The sequence below is a fragment of the Thalassophryne amazonica genome, chromosome 22 (assembly GCF_902500255.1).
Source record: "Thalassophryne amazonica chromosome 22, fThaAma1.1, whole genome shotgun sequence".
Taxonomy (NCBI): domain Eukaryota; kingdom Metazoa; phylum Chordata; class Actinopteri; order Batrachoidiformes; family Batrachoididae; genus Thalassophryne; species Thalassophryne amazonica.
The window spans coordinates 6,069,491-6,089,960 of record NC_047124.1 but is presented as its reverse complement, the minus strand read 5'-3'; the positions used below and the strand labels follow the sequence as shown (position 1 = coordinate 6,089,960).

Here is a 20,470-nt window from a genome sequence, read left to right as displayed (position 1 = left end):
TTAATTTTTCGTGTATATCTCCTTGACCTTGTGTTTTGTTCATTTATTTATTGTATTTGTTGAAATAAAGTTTTGGTTGGAAAAAAAAAATATTTAAAAGGTCATAAAATAATAAGACTGTCACTTTAATATAAACATTGGTTCCGCTCACATCGTGTTTCCAGTTGGACATAATAAGGACACACGCGCTTGTGCTAGCTGCGGCTACACAGCTAGCCGACAATAAAATCAAATATTTGATCAAAGTGCCGCCGTGATGACGTTATGGACCCGCGGCACAGACAGGTCCTCCGAACACACCGACTTGAACTGTCCGACCAACTCCTGGTCTCTGACTCCATCGTTCCGTTTCTGTACCAGGAGGAAATCCTGACCCAGGACCATGTGGAGGACATCGAGTCCCAGACCACCAACAGGCGAAAGGTTCTGAGGCTGCTGGACCTCCTGCCGAGCCGCGGGCCGCACGCCTTCCAAACCTTTCTTAGGTCTCTGGACTCGGAGTTCAGCTGGCTGAGGGAGAAACTGGTGCAGGAGACTCACCTGGAGCAGACACATGGACCCAGTCCAACAGGTGAGACACCAGAGTCCTATTACAGGTAAGATCCCAGAACCTAGTCCAACAGGAGACACCTTAGTCCTACATGAGAGATCTCTGAACCTAGTCCAACAGGTGACACAACAGAGTCCTACATGTGAGATCCTGGAACCTAGTCCAACAGGTGAGATACCTTAGTCCTACAGGTAAGACCCCTGAACCTAGTCCAACAGGTGAGACACCTTAGTCCTACATGTGATATCCCTGAACCTAGTCCAACAAGTGAGACACCTTAGTCCCACATGTGAGATCTCTGAACCTAGTCCAACAGGTGAGACACCCAAGTCCCACATGTGAGATCCCTGATACCAGTCCAGCAACTCAACTCAACTTTTTTTCTTATATAGCGCCAAATCACAACAAACAGTTGCCCCAAGGCGCTCCATATTGTAAGGCAAGGCCATACAATAATTATGAAAAACCCCAACGGTCAAAACGACCCCCTATGAGCAAGCACCTGGCAACAGTGGGAAGGAAAAACTCCCTTTTAACAGGAAGAAACCTCCAGCAGAACCAGGCTCAGGGAGGGGCAGTCTTCTGCTGAGACTGGTTGGGGCTGAGGGAAAAAACCAGGAAAAAGACATGCCGTGAAGGGGGGCAGAGATCGATCACTAATGATTAAATGCAGAGTGATGCATACGGAGCAAAAAGAGAAAGAAACAGTGCATCATGGGAACCCCCCCACAATCTACGTCTAAAGCAGCATAACCAAGGGATGGTCCAGGGTCACCCGATCCAGCCCTAACTATAAGCCTTAGCGAAAAGGAAAGTTTTAAGCCTAATCTTAAAAGTAGAGAGGGTGATGAGCAGATGAGACATCAAGAGTCCTATGTGTGACATCCCTGAACCCAGTCCAACAGGTCAGACACCAGAGTCCTACATGAGAGATTTTGCAGGCTAAGGTGTCAAAATCCAATCCGGCATCCGTGTTGTGACTCCTAGGTAAGGGTTCAACTAGAGGATTGCCTGTTTGGGTGAATACAGTGGGGACCTTGTGTGCCCCATGACCACTACTGTAACCACAAAGGCCAAGCAGGAACACTGAACAAGAGGCGTCTAACGGGGTTCTGATGAAACAAGAAGACTTCCATAGCGGATCAGATGGCTTAAAACCTAACTGCTGTGAAGGGGGATGAATGCTGCAGCAGGTCCTCAGACCCTGACTATCTGGTATTCCCAGCCATCGGACCATCTGTCAAGGAACTTGTTTTTGTTGCCATGCCACGACATTCCCATGTTAAACAAACCCACGCACAGGTATAATTAGATTGACCCTGGATATAGCGATATTTCTTGTTTACAAACACTGATATCACAAGCATGCGTGTTGACGTGGTTGGCAAGAATGCGTGAAAATCGATAACACGAAAGAGAGAAACGATGGCATCTTCGAGTTCAGGAAGCTATTCCGCAATCTATGAATACGTTCAAAACCTAGATAGTACTGCAAAAGCAAGGTATTTCTCTACGCTAACCTACAATGAAGGCCTTTGTAGGCTTCCAGATCTGTCAACAAAACCACGTGATCAGATTCATGATGTCACGAGACGTATCGCTATAGATATCCTATAGCGACCAACAGACGATCTTCCACCCCACCGAGGGATTGCCATGACAGGAGAGATCCCTGAACCCAGTCCAACAGGTAAAACCCCTCAAGAGGACACTTGGACCCAGTCCAGCGTGTTAGACCCTGAACACAGTCCTACAAATGGATCGTCAGTCCGTCAGTTATGCAACATTTCACTGTGAGTGAGATAACTTCAGTCGTACTGGCCCGATTGTCACCAAACTTGGTATGTGCCTTACACACAGTAACAGCGAGAAGCCTATTGATTTTTGGGATGAAAGGTCAGGGTCACTGGAGGGTACTTTGTAAAAATCTTGTGAGTGCAGTAACGTCTTTCCTAATTGCCTAATTGTAACCAACCTGGCATGTGTGTCAGGCATGGTCACCCCAAATAGCCTATTGATTTAGGGGTCAAAAGGTCAAAGTCACTGAACTGTACTTTGTAAAATCCTTGTGCAGAAAAGTGTGATTTGTCAGTGTAAAGCTGCGCTGACACTTGCATGACTTTGAAGCTACGCACGTCATTAACGATCCCACCGCTGTGTTCCCAGCTGGACGTCGTGCTTTGTTCCACCACCTGCCACGTGCTGTGCTCTGGATGCTGCATATGTGAAATAATGATTTTGTAGCAGATGAATCATTTTCTCTGGAAATTGTTTGTTGAAAACGGCTCTGTTAACTTCCTGAATCACAGAGGACCACTCCAGCAGCGTTGTTCACACGCGCATGCGCTGAATGAGCTGGAGAAAGCATTTGGAGCCGTCTAAAACGGTAATTATTTGTCATGTTTACATTGTCATGGCTTGGTAAAACAGTTGCATGTTCTTTTCTTCTTGTGTGCAGCTGTAAATTTATGTTTATGACAGATTTAGCATCTCGTAATAATCCTTCAGACAAGGTGCGCTCTGATGCGATCCGCTGACATCACCACTCGCTCTATTCACTTTTTCTTTACTCCACTTGATGAGCTGCATGTCGTGTTGGCGAGCAGATCGCACCACGTAATCCTCTTTGCGCAATTGCACGCGCTGGCGCCCCTCTCACGTTCAGTTTGCACCCGTTAAAAATGAGTTTACTCTCCTGCACGACGCAGGTCATGCAAGCATCAGTGCAGCTTTACACTGACAAATCACACTTTTCTGCACAAGGATTTTACAAAGTACAGGTCAGTGATTTTGACCTGTAGATGATTAGTGTTTGGGGGTGGCACTGTGGGTCAGTGCAGACTAAGTCCATGTGCTTGTTTTTAATTAGAAAGCTGACTTTAAAAGCGTATTAAAGTGATATCCTGAAACCAGGGTGGTGGTGTTGTAATTCTTTTCCGTGAAGTTTGCGAACGTTTTATCTGTGATGAAGCCTCGTGTAACTGATTAAGCTGACCTGTATGCCGTTATTGTGCCTCTTTTCCAGGTATTGTTGTTTTGCAGCACGTATAAAGCTGCCCGTTGTTTTCCAGCCCTCCTCTTCTCTCACTCCTTTTTATTGCTTTGTGCTTTCCAGGAATCCTGCAGGATCCATCTCTCCATGTTAAAGTCGCAGCTTGTTTAGTTTGGAAAGTTATTTCACATCAGAAGGTTCCATTCTCAAAGCTGTTTATAGAACACTTACTTATCCTTTTTGAAAACATTGATCTCCTTTTCTTCTCTCTCCAGCAATGTTCTAAACTTTTTATTTTTTGGCCCAATTAAAAAAAAAAAAAATGCAGTTGGCACTACAGTGTTCACAAATATCTGATTAAGCCACTAGATCTTTGTGATGTCATAAACAAAAACAAGGAATACTTAGAGAAGGATTCAGAAAAGGATTAGGTGACTAAGGTATCACGTGTGGAAGTTATACAGAGGCTTTAAACAGAAGGCTCAAAGGGACCAGCTGGAGGAAAGGTGACAGTAGGATCTGTTATACCAGATCAGGAAAGGAGCCAGTATTTCAGGCTAGACTTAATCCTGACTGAGGGGCACAACAATGCAAAGACGCACTTAAGTAGCTCTACCCTGTAGTGCAGTTTGGTCCAAATATAAACATTTGAACATCAGTCCAGAATATATATATGGCTGAAACCATCAAGAATAATCATCACCAGTTTTAATTCAAGGGTCATTGGGTCCACATCAGGTGGACTTTAATTTATTTGGATTTTTGTCTGTTTTTCCTTTAATCAATTTGTAGTAATAATAAAAAAAAAATGTGAGGCTGCATGATGCCGTTTAATCATTTTCAACAGAACAACAAAATGGGGAAGAGAAAAGGTCTCTTTGTAGCATTTCTGCAAAGTTTATTTCCCAGAATGCAGCTCTCTCTGTGTGTGTGTGTGTGTGTGTGTGTGTGTGTGTGTGTGTGTGTGTGTGTGTGTGTGTGTGTGTGTGTGTGTCTGGGCGGGGGGGGGGGGCAAATGTCACAGTGACCCCAGCGGGGGGGGGGGAATGAGTAACTTTTGTGTTTGCTGATCAAACATTCATTCGGCCTGACTTAAACTCTAAAGTGTTTTTGTGTTTAAACTGTATTTAATGTTTTTTTTGTATGTGTGTTACTGTCTCTTCGTAGATTGTTGCTGCCTTTCAGAGGCGGTTCTCCAGAAGGTCCCTTCAGACCAGGAGTTGTCCCGCCTGGCGTCTCTCCTCGGACCTGAGTGGAAGTCAGTTCTGCTGGATCTGGGTCTGTCTGTGGAGGCTGTGTTTCGCTGTCGAGCCGATCACGCCTTCAGCTTCCATGAGCAGGCGCTGGCCGGACTGGTGCAGTGGCGGCGGTCTGAAGGGAAAAAGGCCACGGTGCAGCGGCTGGTGCAGAGCCTGCAGGCGGCTGGCCTCCATGCGTCCCTTCTCAGTGACGTTTTTACCCCACCAATACTTTAGAGCAGACGGGTCCAAACGAACAGAACCTGTTTGAATGTTTAAATGTCTCACTGGAACATATGAACCTGAACATAATGAAATTCAAAATACTTACACCCCCCCCAACACACACACACACACACCACCACCACCACCACAAAGCTTTAAATTATAATCCCAAAAAAGGAGCAAATTGTCAGAGAAGTTGCAGTTTCCTTCAATAAATAAAATTTTTGTCTGTCAGTGGATGAACTGAGCAGATTATCTATTAAGTAACAATTGTCTTATTTGTCCAGTAGATGGCGCTTTGAACACCATAAATTTTTTAGTGGATTCAAGGTATTTTTTTCACAAGTTTTATCAAGATGTACAAAATTCCCACATCTGAATATGAAATAAACGGCAATAAAATATTGTCATCTGGATCAGCAGCAAACTTTACTGGGTTCAAGATTCGTGGAGATCAGCTGAGAAGATTTTAAGGATCCCAGACACAGTGTCAAAGACCTTCAGGAATTAATCAGCGTTATTTGTTTACTTAGGGCTCATGTTGTGGTTGTTGTCAGATCACAGAACTGTTCAGTGTCAGTGATGGTCCAGATGTTCTCGCTGTATGATGTCATAAAGGTGTGACGGGATAAACCTTTTTCTCTGCACTCTGAGTGCTGTTCTAGTTTTGGGCTGGGTCACCTCAGTGACTCGTTAAAAGTGTCACATGATGCATTTGTGCTGGTGTCTTCTGGGACAGAGACACAGGATGGATCCACATTGAGGACTTTTGATTCACACTGAACAATGCAACAATTTGGCTTCAGGCCATCACTGTCTTTGGCCCCGCCTCCTTCCAGCCCAGAATGCTATTGTGTCTACAGCATGACATCATAGATGTATTCAGTTCTGGTTGTGATGTATTTGCCTCCTCGTTCCCAGCGGAGCTACAGGGACACTCTTTTGTCCCGTCTGTCTCCGTGGATCAGTCCACACCTACATATGGCACTGATAACAGGACTGACCAGGGTCCTGACCTCAGGCTGGTGGACTCTCATCCAAACACATCAGCAGACAGGGTTGGAACACGGAACAGCAACAGATGAGTCAAAAGGTCACAGAGCGAAGTCCATAAATATTTGGGACATTAATGTTAAAAATCTCTGCCTGACATTTAAACTGAACGTGAATATTCAGTCAGAGCTTTAATATCAGGCTAAAAACAGACGAACAGCAGAAGGACACAAAATCTGTTGATGGGACTCCCACATGGCCACGGAACCATTTCAAAGTGTATATTTTAAATCAGTTTAAACTACCATGAACTATTTCAAATTAGTTATCTTTTAAAACTAGCTTAAACTACTGTGAATCATTTCAAATTGGTTTATCTTTTAAAACCAATTTAAATACTCTAAACCACGTCAAAATGGCTTATTCTTAAACCCAGCTGAAACTACTGTGAACCGTATCAAATCAGTTTTATTTTTAAAAGCACTAAAACAGACCATGCTTGTGTGCTGACGATGATGAAGCTGATGATGTGATGATGATAATGAAGGTGACGATGGAAAATGAAGCTGATTGTCATGAGATTCATCATCATCACAGTGATGAAGATGATGTTTGTGATGATAATGATACAGAAGATGATGTTTGTGATGATAATGAAGATCATGTTTGTGGTGATAATGAAGATGATGAAGATATGTTTGTGATGAAGATGTTTGTGATGGTGATGATAAAGTTGTTTGTGATGATAATGAAGATGATGTTTGATGGTGATGATGATAATGATAAAGATGTTTGTGATGATAATGGTAATGAAGATCATGTTTGTGGTGATGATGATGTTGATCATGAAGATAATGTTTGTGATGGTGATGATAAGGTTGATGTTTGTGATGATGAAGATGATGTTTGTGATGGTGATGATAAGTTGATGTTTGTGATGATGGTGATGATGATGAAGATGATGTTTGTGATGGTGATGATGTTTGTGATGTGATGATAAAGTTGATGTTTGTGATGATGGTGATGATGAAGATGATGTTTGTGATGGTGATGATAAAGTTGATGTTGTGATGGTGATGATGATAAGATGATGTTTGTGATGGTGATAAGTTGATGTTTGTGATGATGGTGATGATGATGAAGATGATTGTGATGGTGATGATAAAGTTGATGTTTGTGATGATGAAGATGATGTTTGTGATGGTGATGATAAAGGTGATGTTTGTGATGATGGTGATGATGATGAAGATGATGTTTGTGATGGTGATGATAAAGTTGATGGTGATGATGGTGATGATGATGAAGATGATGTTTGTGATGAAGGAGATGTTTGTGATGGTGATAAAGTTGATATTTGTGATGATGATGGTGATGATGATAATGATAAAGATGATGTTTGTGATGATAATGGTAATGAAGACAATGTTTGTGGTGATGATGTTGATAATGAAGATAATATTTGTGATGGTGATGAATGATGAAGATGATGTTTGTGATGGTGATGATAAAGTTGATGTTTGTGATGGTGATGATGATAAAGATGATGTTTGTGATGGTGATGATAAAGTTGATGTTTGTTGATGATGGTGATGACTGATGAAGATTATGTTTGTGATGAAGATGATGTTTGTGATGGTGATGATAAGTTGATGTTTATGGTGATGATGATGAAGATGATGTTTGTGATAAAGATGATGTTTGTGATGGTGATGATAAAGGTGATGTTTTGTGGTGATGATGATGAAGATGATGTTGTGATGGTGATGATAAGTTGATGTTTGTGATGATGGTGATGATGAAGATGATGTTTGGATGGTGATAAGTTGATATTTGTGATGATGATAATGATAAAGAAGATGATGTTTGTGATGATAATGGTAATGAAGATCATGTTTGTGGTGATGATGATGTTGATAATGAAGATAATTGTGATGGTGATGATGATGAAGATGATGTTTGTGATGGTGGATAAAGTTGATGTTTGTGATGATGATGATGAAGATGATGTTTGTGATGATGATGATGATGATGATGTTGTGGGCTGGGGTGTTTGGCTGGCTTGGTTTTTGTTTTATGTTTCTCCCACCAGGTGGTATGCATTCAGGACTGAGTGGCTGAGCATCAGGACCTCACCCTGAACACCTGAGGCTTGTTATCACGTGCAGGTCATCAGGACTCACAGCTGTGGTGTATTTTGTCATAATCAGAGATTGCTGCATTTAAACCTTGAATGCACAGTGTGTGATTGCCAGAGACTCGACCTTGAGAGCAGACGTGTGAGATCGACGTCAGGAGAACAATCTCACCATCACGGATGCAGAGACCGCTCCAGGTTTGACGCCACAGTCTGTGAAGGAGGATTGGGTGAGGTCTCACGCCTCTTCAGCACACTTCCTGAGGTAATTGGTTTTGGTGACTTTTATGAAGTAATGACAGTGGATTTGGTGTCCCTCACACCTGTGTTAGTGAGCTGTCATGTTATTGCTAATTGTCTAATCAGCTTCTGCTGCAGTGGAGATTTGAACTGAATTGTTCCGTGCCTGCAGGGTGAGAAGCTGATGTATAGATTTAAGCCAGGAAGTGTTGCTGATTGCGTGCACCTTGAGTTGTGTCTCTCTGTGTGAGTTACCTCATGTTTTCTTTCTTCACAGACTTGGTTTGTCGCGGCCACCTGGGGGGTGTCGGCGGGGTTCCTGGGTCCGAACTGCTGTGGCTCCGGACCGTTTGCGTTGTTGAGAGCGCGCCGTGTTTCCACCTCACCAGACCGCGGACTTTTTAGTTGTTTAGCACTGCACCCACAGTTATGTTTATTAAATTCTGTTATCTTTTGAACCGTGCTCTGCTTATTTATGCTGGTCCTTTCAAACGCTGGGTCGGTGCTCCGACCAGCATCCGAAACATAACAGATGATGTTTGTGATGATGAAGATGATGTGTTGTGATGATGGTGGTGATGAGTTGATGTTTGTGATGATGTGGTGATGATGAAGATGATGTTTGTTGATGATGAAGATAATGGTTGTGATAATTGAAGATGATGTTTGTGATGGTGATGATTAGAATGAGATGTGTTTGTGGTGATAATGAAGATGATGTTTGTTGATGATGGCGATCATGATGATGATGATGGTGAAGCGGCGCAGCCTCCGGCGCGCAGGGCGGGGCTTCAGCGACCATCAGCAGGCTGCCGTTAGTCGGCGCAGCGGCACCGACCTCCTGCTCGTCTCCAGGCCGCGTCATGGATGGCGGAGCGCGGCGTGTGTCTGAGTGTCTGCGGGTCCAGATGGATCAGTTCACTGCGGGGATTCTCTTCACTTAGATCCGTAAACCTCCCAGAAAAACGGTGGGAAACCGCGTGCGGAGCCGCAGAAAGCGAGCGGAGCGCCGCGGAGCGTTGATGCGGCAGAAAAATCGCCATTGTTCGGATGCGCAGCAGACTGACGCAAAGTGACGGAGAAGAGAAAAGCTCGTGCAGAGCTCTGAGCCGCAGCCGCCATGGCTTCCCCGCTGCTCCTCGGCCTTTTTCTGCACTGGTTTTTCCAGGTAAGCTGCGTTTTTATTCATTTTGCCGGGAAAGTGGACGCGCCGCGTGCCGCCTGTCTGCGAAGCGTCACGCTCTCTCGTGTTCTTCAGTGAAAATACCACATTCAAATAAAAAATAAAATAAAGTCAGTTTAAAAAAGAGGGAAAAGTAGGCAAATGATATAAAGAGGCCGTTATAAGTGAGGTAATTACCGCGGTGACGCGTCGATGCGCGCGGAACGAAAGTGGGTCAGTGATTCCCTGCGCGTGCACCAGACAGCATCACTCGGGTCGGCGCGTGCACATCAACAGACAGTTTGGGTGATTTGATTGATTTTGATTCATTAATGAATCACCTATCGGCACGTGACTGAAGCGCGAGTGCACGTGCTTCCCCCGGTTTAACCTGTGACCTATAACCTCTAGATACACCTGCTTCAGGGAGACCGTCCGGCGTTAAACCTCTGCCAAATCAAGGTAATGCCCCCCCCCCCCCCGTCAAAAGTGAGGAGCCAAAAGAAATTCGTATTGCTAATTGTTTATTACCAATTAATTATTAATTGTTGCAATAAATTGCTGATTGATCCTTTTGGTGGAGTGCAGGTTTGGCTCACAGAGATAATAATAATAATGTAATTATATCAGAGCACGTTCTAATACATCTCAGAGTACATCCTCAAAATAGTTAAAATATTAAAAAGCAAAAACATACAAACACAAAATATACTTTGTGGAGGTTCAAAGGTCAGCCATCACAATCCAAGTGATCAGGTCAAAGTTCAGTGACCAGAATTAAAGCTTGGAGATCAGGATCCGAAGTCATCAATCGGGATCTAAGTGATCAGGAGCCAATAATGTTGGAGAAGAGATGAAAAGAGATAATGCATGTAAACAGAGACCGGTTGGACCTTGGCGGAGGTGCACGGTCTCTGAGTGTCTAGTTGTCGTCCTGTTTTCGCTGTTGTATCTCAGAGTTCAGCCGTGTCGTAGACTGGCAGTTAAAATTGTAGCTTGTAGACTTCCAACGGGAATAAGATCATCTTGACCTGATGATGCTTTTAGAAAACAAGGACTTAGACTCTAAGGTGATGACTGGACGTCTTTGGTACCAGGTTTCTTTTTGAGGAACCTTTGGCTCCCCTGGAATGACTTTTTGCCAAATTAGCTGTGAGGTGAGCCACGGGTTTCCCTGTTCACTGCATCTCTGGGGATCCTGCTGACTGGAACCAAGGACAGGCCCAGGACTCAGCTGCCAATGGCTAATTTGAGATGACAACAATGGACCGCCGCTCTGCAGGGTGGTCACCTGTCAGGACTCGTGGGTCCGGGTGGAAGTAGGACCCACAAGTTCAGTGGCTGCACCACTGAATCCTCCTAAAACCCATCTGTATATTTTCAAAGCATTTTTTTTAAACAATGTCTAAAGTGAGTTAGTTTGCTAGCTAATGCTGTGTGTCCTTTTTGTTGATAGTATCCTCAAGAGTCCAGTCTGGATTCTCCAGGATTAGTTTTCTGAGATTCTTGTGTCTGAAATTTGACACTGTATCGTCTTGATGCTGTTTGATAAATAAGAGTGGGATAGAATAAGAGTTTTGCTGATTAATGTCCCATCTGCCGCTTTAATTATAGCCTCAGATTATTCAGGCACTTTCATAAATGTGGATTAATGAACTTCAAACCCACTGTTGGATCAGCATTTTTAAAATTCTCTCCAAAGCTTTAATCTTTAATTTTTATTTGCACACAGCTCCAACAACACTGCCAATAAGAACAATATTAAACACAGCAAATTATTATGTAAACAGCATCAAGTGTTTCACTCCAGACAGAGACGACACGCAGACGACAGATGATGGGGAACGACAGGTGGAACGACAGGCAGACAACAGGGAATGACAGACAGATGACAGGTGGAACAACATGCAGACATGGGGAAGAACAGGTAGAAGAGAGGCAGATGATCGGGAACAACTGGCAGAACGACATGCAGACAGGCAGATGGCAGGGAATGACAGGCAGATCACATGCAGATGATGGGGAATGACAGGCGGAACGACATGCAGATGACAGGGAACAACAGAAGGAATGACAACAGATGACAGGTGGAACAACATGCAGACATGGGGAACAACAGATAGAAGAGAGGCAGATGATCGGGAACAACAGGCAGAACGACATGCAGAGGACAGGTGGAACGACATGCAGACAGGCAAATGGCGGGGAATGACAGGCAGATCACAGGCAGATGATGGGGAATGAGAGGCGGAACGACATGCAGATGACAGGGAACAACAGGAGGAATGACAAGCAGACAGGCAGATCACAGGTGAATGATGGGGAATGACAGGCAGACAACAGGTGGAACGACATGTAGATGACAGGCGGAACTACATGCAGATGACAGGCGGAACTACATGCAGATGACATGGAACAACAGGCGGAACGACATGCAGATGATAGGCAGATGTCTGGGAAAGACAGGCAGATGACAGGCAGGCGACATGCATCCCTCACTCATCTTCACTTTAGATATGAGGCTACAGCTAAAATAAACATTGTACATAATCGAATCCTGTTTTTTTTTTTTTTTCCTGGTTTGGTATTTTGTAAACCAGGACTTGGTCTGACTTGAAACACAATCTCATGTTTGTTTTTGTGTTGAATTAATTTCTGATCATTTCATACATTGATTGTGCTTTTAACTGGAGTTTTTGTGTGTGTGTGTGTTTAAAATTTGAGGCACAGATGTGAATATATAGGTCAAGAAATTAGGCTAGCATTAGCATTCCGTCTGTGCCGCCCCAGGGAGGCTCTTCACCGTAACCATGGTGACCACAGACATAATGAGCTTCTCCCCCAAACCAAACATATCTGTCCTTTCATCTCTGTTGCCATGGTGAAGGCACACAGCCAACACCGGGTATTTTTTTTTTCCATTTTTTTGTGCCTGTAGCCAAATCTTTTAGGAAGAACATCCACCGAGTCATTTTCTAAATATATATACTAAACCATTACCTTTGCCCAATCTCCTATAAAACAAGTTAAGTTTTTGTTTACATCAGTGTTGTAAACTATATAGAGGTTTTCATGTGACTTATCGGTTACGTGATTGAAAACCCTCTATTGGTCTAAGAACATGAAAAGGATTAAGTTGTTACCCTAGCTTAGCATGAAACAACAGAAAGGAGAGCCTGCTAGCCAGGCGCTAGCCAGGTTTATCACCTAAAGTTTAAAAAGACTGTTAGCATAGCTTAGCACGAAACAACAGAAAAGAGAAACTGTTAGCCAAGCTAAGTATTAAATGTTTGAAAAGACTGTTAGCCTAGGTTAGCATGAAACAAGGAGAAAAATGCTAACTAACTAGAATTAGTACCTAAAGTTTGCAAAAAACTGTTAGCCTAGCTTAGCATGAAAAAAAAACAGGAGAAACTGTTAGCCAAGCTAAGTATTAAATGTAGACTGTTAGCCTAGGTTAGCATGAAACAAGGAATATAGAAAGGGCTAACTAGAATTAGCACCTAAAGTTTGCAAAAAATTGTTAGCCTAGTTTAGCATGAAAAAAAAAACAGGAGAAACTGCTATCAGGCTTAACATCTAAAGTTTTAAATGAATGTTCGCCTATCTTAGCATGAAACAAAGGAATACAGAAACTGCTAACCAGTTAGCAGTTTCCACCTAAATTTGGTATAAAAAAACCTGTTAGCCTAGCTTAGCATGAAACAACAACAGCAAAAAAGAAACGGCTAGCCAAGCTTAGCACACAGACAAGTAAAGACTGTTAGCCTAGCTTAGCATAAGCATTGGATGTGTAAGTCAGTGTGTAGGTTAAGAGAAGCTAGTATTAGCCACCTTTGCTAAATGCTGACACTGACAGCCATAACATTATTTGAAGAGTACATGGTAGCAAAATACATTATTTGATTATAAAGCCTTTAAAGTGTTAACTAGCCAAGCTAGTTAGTCAGTAGCTTTCTTAGCAGTCGTGTTCAGCACAATATTTGGACCAAGTCAGAATAAAGTATTTTGCTTACAAAACTGCTGCCACTTCTGGAAGGGCACAGTGTGTTTGTGGAATCTGGAGGATCCTGTCTCAGCTGCCTAGTGACAAAACAACAATATGCTTCATGGTTTAGGTCAGGGGTCAGGGGTTAGGAACCCTACTCATGGAGGTCATCTGTATGATTTCCATGTTTACCTGCTGTAACCAGCTGATTAGACAAGTCTGGCATTTCCTGGCACTTCATTGGCTGAGAACACCTGACAAATAATTAGCAGTGGATGGAGCTGGGAGAGTTGGAAAACTTGCAGGTCACATGATCTCCAGGTCTGGGGTCAGTGACCCCTGCTTAATGCTTTTATTTGTCATAAATGCACAGTTTTAATATTTGAAGAAAAAATTTGGACTCATGGAGCAGCTTTGTGCACTTCTGGGAGATTTGCACAGTATCAGAATGGTCCAGGTCCACTTCTGGAAATGGACCAATTATCTAAGTGAATATAATGAATGTAGAATGTTTTTGTGAAATCAAACTGACTGTAAAGTTTATCCATGTGTTTTTGAAAAAGCAAAAAAGAAACTGCAAAAAAATTCTGTGACACTGGATGTACAGATTGTAACAACGCGCATTGAAATCATTAAGAAAAAGGTCATTTTCATTTATACGGAGGGAGAAAAAGGGTGTTTTGGATCTAAAGTCATTTTTTTTTAATTGTGTAAAAGCAGGAAGCAGTTGGTGACTCAGAAGATTAATTTCTATGGTCAAAGATCTGATCTGACCTGATCATTTTTCAGTCGCCGCTCTTTATCCATGGTTACTAACGTATGTGTCACCTTTGTCCAGGTATGCTGACGATGCAGCAAGGGCGCCGGCTCTCCGTCTACTCAATTAGCAAAAGAACAACGTCTTCAAAAAGTCTTGAGTCTTGCTGAGGGAACTCTTTAACAGTACTCGGTCCAGTTCCATTTCATTTTGTTCTTGCCCACTTTTATTTTGGTCATCAGGTCTCTGGAGGATTAGGGTTTAGAGTTTTTGCTGAACCACTTCTCTAACCAGACTGAGGTGGATTATAAACCAGACCCTCTTCATAATGACATAATCTGTTGTTTATCCAGAACATAGAGTGTTGCGGCCCCGCAAACAGGAGATCAGACCCACTCACCCTACCGTGCCAGATCCACCCCAGACCAGGAAGATTTTGGAATTCTAACACTGAGATGTTGATGACATTTTGAGTTAACGTAACATAGAACCTTCATTCCCGCCAGAGACTTTGGTCACTCATCAGCTATTCATCGTTTGTCCTCAGCAGAACCCGGCGGCGTTCCAGGTGACTCTGAGTGAGGAAGGTTCCATCATAGCAACCTTAGAACCTTCTGACTTTTGGGAGAACGCCACTGCGTATGCAGCTCAAGTCTCAGGAGAACCTCGGCGCATCGTGGCCCAATTTGTCAACACCGGCAACAGGTCGATTTCCACACCTCCGCTGGTCTTCAACACCGTGTTTCATGGACTCTGCTACACCGTGGGACTTCTGGTCAAACAAGGACGGTCCTGGTCCAGACCCATCAAGATGGTATCCATTCTCACAAGTAAGAAATGAGGGGATCACCCCTTTGAGTCTGGTCTGCTTGAGGTTTCTACCTCACAGGGAGTTTTTTCTTACCACTGTCGCCTGTGTGCTTGCTCTGGGGGTTAGTAAGGTTACACCTTACTTATGTGACGCTCCTTGAGGCATCTCTGTTGTGATTTGGTGCTATATAAATGAAAATAAATTGAAAAAAATTTGAGGGTTCACCTTTACACAGTTTGTCAAAAAAACCTCGGTCCATCCTGGTATCTCAAAAACCCAAAAAGGTCTCAGAACAGGAGCACAAACAAGCAAACAAACACACAGGACCCATGGGCTCTACTTTCACCTCATCTCCTAATAATGTTAACAGTGCTTCTGAATCATAGCTCCATCCCTCAGGGCACCAAACATTGGGGTTCTCTGCTTTCTAATTGGCTAAATCTGCAAGCTCCTTTATTGGTTACTATCAGAAATATGCACAAAATATTCTTTGCACCGCCATCCTGTCTCAAGGCTAACACACCGGTCCTGGAACCAAAAGCATAACTTTATAATCAAGGTAGAAGTTGATAAATTCTAAGTTAATGAATTGCAAACAGCCTGGAATGTCCTTGATTATGGATGTGTAATAAGTTATTAATTACAGTATCTGGTGGTCAGCAGGAAAGTTTCACTAGTGCTGAAGGCCGATGATATCAAGAGGATATAAATTATAAATCCACTATGACACAAAACTGAAATTCTACAAAAAAAGCAAAACCTTAGTTATTTGTAACATGTTGTTTTATCCTTGAATATTTACTCAGATTTATTTTTTTTTGTTCAGATTATTTCCTCTTCCTTGTGAATTTGTGGACTTTTTTGTTTTGTTTTTGGATGCTTGTCAGAGCCCTTCCCACTGCTCAGCGTGCAGATAACGGACTATAAAGAATCTCCCGAGACCGGCGTGGTTTTTGAAATCAACCCTCCGGCCCGGAACTTCTTCAGCCGCATCAACATCAGCTACACGGAAGGTCAAGAGCGTCGCTCGATGCTCTACAAAGGTCAGAAGGTTTACTGTCCTCCAATGCCTCAAGTTAATTTTTAAAAGATATTTTATATTTGCATTGAAATTTAATGTGAAACGGGTCTGTTGTGTGTTGTTGACGTGTTGTGATTTTTGGCTGATCTGTAGGTTTTTATAAAGGGCGGACCGTCTTTAAGCACTGGTTACCGGGTATGTGTTACAATAACACCTTCCAGCTCATCTCTGAGGTCACCGTGTCTCAGACGGTCATGACTGCGCAGAGTGATGTCACCCACACACCACTGCACCACCGGACAGGTAACACATGGAAGTGACAAACACCTCATAGTTTGCAACAATACCAACCGTGTCTGTATAAACAAATGCAGTCATACCGGGTCTGTATGTGGTGAAGGTCTGAAGGTTCACTTATCTCATGAGAATGAATGTCCCAAGTCTTTAGGGTTCACGGGCCTCATGTACAAAGATTTGCATGAATTTCCTACTGAAACTTGGCGTACGCTAAAACCCAGAAACTGCACAAAATAAGCACAAAAATATTCAGATGTATCAAAGTGTGCTTACGCGCGGATCCACGCATGTTACAGTTGTACATCCCAATCAAAGTGGAATTGAGCGCACATGCCACGCACCAATCTCCTCCCTTTCCACGTCCCTATTTAAATATGCAAATCCATGTAAATAGGCCCTGGACCGATCAGTTAACATGAACACAGAAATTAAATGAACCCGAGTGTGTGCTGGGAAGGACATGGAGACACACAGGGATAATTTATTTGGGACCCTGTCACACTAAATACAAATGAAATGGTCAAAGAGTTAGTGGGAGGGTGTGTGTGTGTGTGTGTGTGTGTGTGTGTGTGTGTGTGTGGTGTGTGTGTGTGTGTGTGTGTGTGTGTGTGTGTGTGTGTGTGTGAAAGGCCGAAAGGCTGTAGGCTCAGGGCAGCGCACACACACTGACGTTGAAACAGTGAGGGACCCCACAACGGTTTTCGTTCGGAACAATTACATGAATAAACTATTTACTCACACAGCAATCCAGTGCACGCCGTGCCAGCCTCTGGCCTGTTCCCAACCCAACCCAATGCATTTACGCATCACATATGATTTATACATTCATGGAATGAAACTGTTTCCTATTAAGAAAAACAAATTCATCATGTGTTGGCGCCTTTATCGCAATATGTGTGCAGTCAATAGCTCCGATTACATTAGGGAACCGGCTCTTGCTGCAAATTGTGCTTTAATGTTGAAGTGTGTTGTACCTGGATGACATTCAGATGATTGCCTTCCACACAGCTGGCATGGCTCAGCTCAAGGTTGACTGGCACACTCCTGACTGATCGGCCAGCTCCCACTGGAATGCTTCTGCTGCCAGGAAGCCCATTGTGGTCAGCACCTGTGTGGGCACAGACAAGCACCTGGCTCCTCGCCGTATTGCAATCTGGGCCGGCTGCATTGCTACAAGCAACTCCAGTAACAGTGGCCTTGGTAATCGAAATCAGTTTACGAGCCAGTTATCGCCATTTGCAAGTAAATCCTTGCATTCCCTGAATACACGCTCATGTGGGATTGCACCATTTGCAGGGTCCTCTAACAACGTGAACGCAGCCATCCATCCATATAATTGCAATCATGTGGGTGTGTTAATTGCTCATCAGTGTGTCTCTGTTGTGCACATCACTCTGAGGACTTCTTGTTTTCACACTATTAACAGTTCCCAACATCACCTCTACGTGTTGGCAGAGGAACAGTAGCTGTAGAAACCAGGATTTTTGCGTGATACATTTCCACGGTCATTTTACTTTTGATACACCTGAACGTGAGCACGGAGATGGGCGTATGCACGCTTTGTATACTTCCTGTCTTATGGTATGGCAGCCAGTCAAACTTGGACTCTAACCAGTGAGCGAAGGCGCAGACTGGATGTCTTTGGTGCCAGTTCTCTCTGGAGGATCTTTGGGTCCTGCAGGAATGACTTTGTGTCAAATGAACGGTTACTTTGTGAGACTCAGATGAGGAGGCTCACTGACATTGTGAAGGAACATCAGATACCACATTCTGTCCATGTGGTATCTTCCTCTGGACATGGTCCAGCACACAGGTGCCTCAGTGTTGAGGACTGCAGTGGCTGGAGAAGGTCAAGGACACGTCCACCTTTCACCTGGCTGTAGCAGATAGACAGTTACTTTGAAGATGCTGGGATGGACTCCCAGACCTGACTTTATCGTGATAAACTACTACTGCAAAAATAAGCAACACATTGCTCAAAAAGGACTACAGCACACACACACACACACACAAAATAACCTGTCTCACTTTGGGTTTTTTCAGTTCCCAACCCGCCCCTCAACATTTCCTATAAGATCATTCACCTAAATCAGAGGGTGGAGCCATATGATCCCGTCAGTGCCGTCCCTCCTGATGGGAGCTATGAGACACATGGAACCTCTCGCCAAACCCGGGACGTCTCGCTGTTGGAGGAGGATGTACCCAATCAGGAGGAGGAGGAGGAGACTTTGTTTGAGGCTACCACACAGACTCCACTGAACCCAACAAACAACATCACAGACGCTACCACTGAGTACACAGACACAAACGCCACCACCATGGACGACGGCTCGGTAGCTCGGAACCACTGGCCAGAACCCACAAACGACCCCACTCCAGCGGACACGGAGGAGGAGTTTGTCAATGCAGTCATACCAGAGTATGAGGACTCAAATGAGCCCGGATCAGCAATGGGTTTTCCCTCTGAACCCTTGGTCCTGCCCACCAAACTGCCTCCCATCCTGTTGGAGTTGCGATGGCTTCCGCCCAGACCGCCAACCGTCTACGATGGCTTCGTCATCTACATCTACAGAGTCGGTAAGCGAGAACCGCTTGCAAGGCTCAGAAGTCAAACCTCAGGTGCTTCTAGAACTAGTTTGTGTGTCTCTGTCTCTGAGTGTCTCTATGTCTCTGTGTGTGTCTCCTGTCTATGAGTGTCTATATATCTGTGTGTGTGTCTGAGTGTCTATATATCTGTGTGTGTGTCTCTGTCTCTGAGTGTCTATATATCTCTGTGTGTGTCTGTCTCTGAGTGTCTCTATGTCCTAGTGTGTCTCTGGAGTGTCTTTATATCTCTGTGTGTCTGTCTCTGAGTGTCTCTATGTCTCTGTGTGTGTCTGTCTCTCTGTAGGAGTGTCTGTGTGTCTCTGTCTCTGAGTGTCTTATTATCTCTGTGTGTGTCTGTCTGAGTGTCTCTATGTCTCTGTGTGTGTCTGTCTCTCCATAGGAGTGTCTGTGTGTCTCTGTCTCTGAGTGTCTCTATGTCTCTGTGTGTGTCTGTCTCTCTGTAGGAGTGTCTGTGTGTCTCTGTCTCTGAGTGTCTATGTCGCCGTGTGTGTCTGAGTGTCTCTAGTCTCTCTGTGTGTCTGTCTCTCTGTAGGAGTCTCTGAGTGTCTCTATATCCGTGTGTGTCTGTGTGTCTCTATGTCTCTGTGTGTATCTGTCTCTCTGTAGGAGTCTCTGTCTCTGAGTGTCTGTGTGTCTCTATGTCTCTCTGTGTGTCTGTCTCTCTGTAGAGGTCTCTGTGCGTCTCTGTCTCTGAGTGTCTCTATGTCTCCGTGTGTGTCTGAGTGTCTCTATGTCTCTCTGTGAGTCTGTCTCTCTGTAGAGGTCTCTGTGCGTCTCTGTCTCCGTGTGTGTCTGAGTGTCTTTATATCTCTGTGTGTGTCTGTCTGAGTGTCTCTATGTCTCTGTGTGTGTCTGTCTCTCTGTAGGAGTGTCTGTGTGTCTCTGTCTCTGAGTGTCTCTATGTCTCTGTGTGTGTCTGTCTCTCTGTAGAGGTCTCTGTGCGTCTCTGTCTCTGAGTGTCTCTATGTCTCCGTGTGTGTCTGAGTGTCTCTATGTCTCTCTCTGTGTCTGTCTCTCTGTAGAGGTCTCTGTGCGTCTCTGTCTCTGAGTGTTTCTATGTCTCCGTGTGTGTCTGAGTGTCTCTGTGTCTCTCTGTGTGTCTGTCTCTCTGTAGAGGTCTCTGTGTGTCTCTGTCTCTGAGTGTCTCTATGTCTCCGTGTGTGTCTGAGTGTCTCTATGTCTCTCTGTAGAGGTCTCTGTGTGTCTCTATGTCTCAGTGTGTGTCTGTCTTTCTGTGGGTCTCTGTCAATTTCTTTTTCACTTTAGCCACAGGCTACCAGTTAAGCTAGCATGTTTGCTAGATCATTGTCACAGCTAGGCTAGGTAGCTAACTACTTGGTCACTGTGTGACTAATAAGTGACTTGTATTATAACTTAACTGTAATCATCAGTACTTTTATTTTTGGATCACTTTACAGATAAAATCATCCTGTATAAGACACGCCAGCTGTGACA

General features: G+C 44.0%; 2 protein-coding genes across 2 annotated transcripts in view; both read left to right on the top strand.

The window, feature by feature from the left end:
• The first annotated feature begins 140 nt into the window (after positions 1-140).
• Positions 141-5,235, top strand: cradd (CASP2 and RIPK1 domain containing adaptor with death domain). Its single transcript, XM_034163580.1, has 2 exons — positions 141-571; positions 4,710-5,235. The coding sequence occupies exons 1-2, from the start codon at positions 265-267 to the stop codon at positions 5,015-5,017; spliced, it is 615 nt and encodes a 204-aa protein (XP_034019471.1). The 5' UTR covers positions 141-264; the 3' UTR covers positions 5,018-5,235.
• Positions 5,236-9,150: 3,915 nt separating this feature from the next.
• Positions 9,151-20,470, top strand: part of ptpro (protein tyrosine phosphatase receptor type O) — a 44,919-nt gene continuing 33,599 nt past the window's right edge. The window contains 5 exon segments of the mRNA XM_034163919.1: positions 9,151-9,540; positions 14,827-15,109; positions 15,978-16,133; positions 16,265-16,414; positions 18,452-18,985. Of these exon segments, the coding sequence (XP_034019810.1) occupies positions 9,493-9,540; positions 14,827-15,109; positions 15,978-16,133; positions 16,265-16,414; positions 18,452-18,985 (1,171 nt within the window). The 5' untranslated portion in view covers positions 9,151-9,492.

Excerpts from the sequence above, each read along its gene's own strand:
- cradd (XM_034163580.1), top strand. The coding sequence starts at position 265 with ATGGACCCGCGGCACAGACAGGTCCTCCGAACACACCGACTTGAACTG. Across the intron at positions 572-4,709 it reads ACATGGACCCAGTCCAACAG|ATTGTTGCTGCCTTTCAGAG; the intron begins GTGAGACACCAG and ends GTCTCTTCGTAG.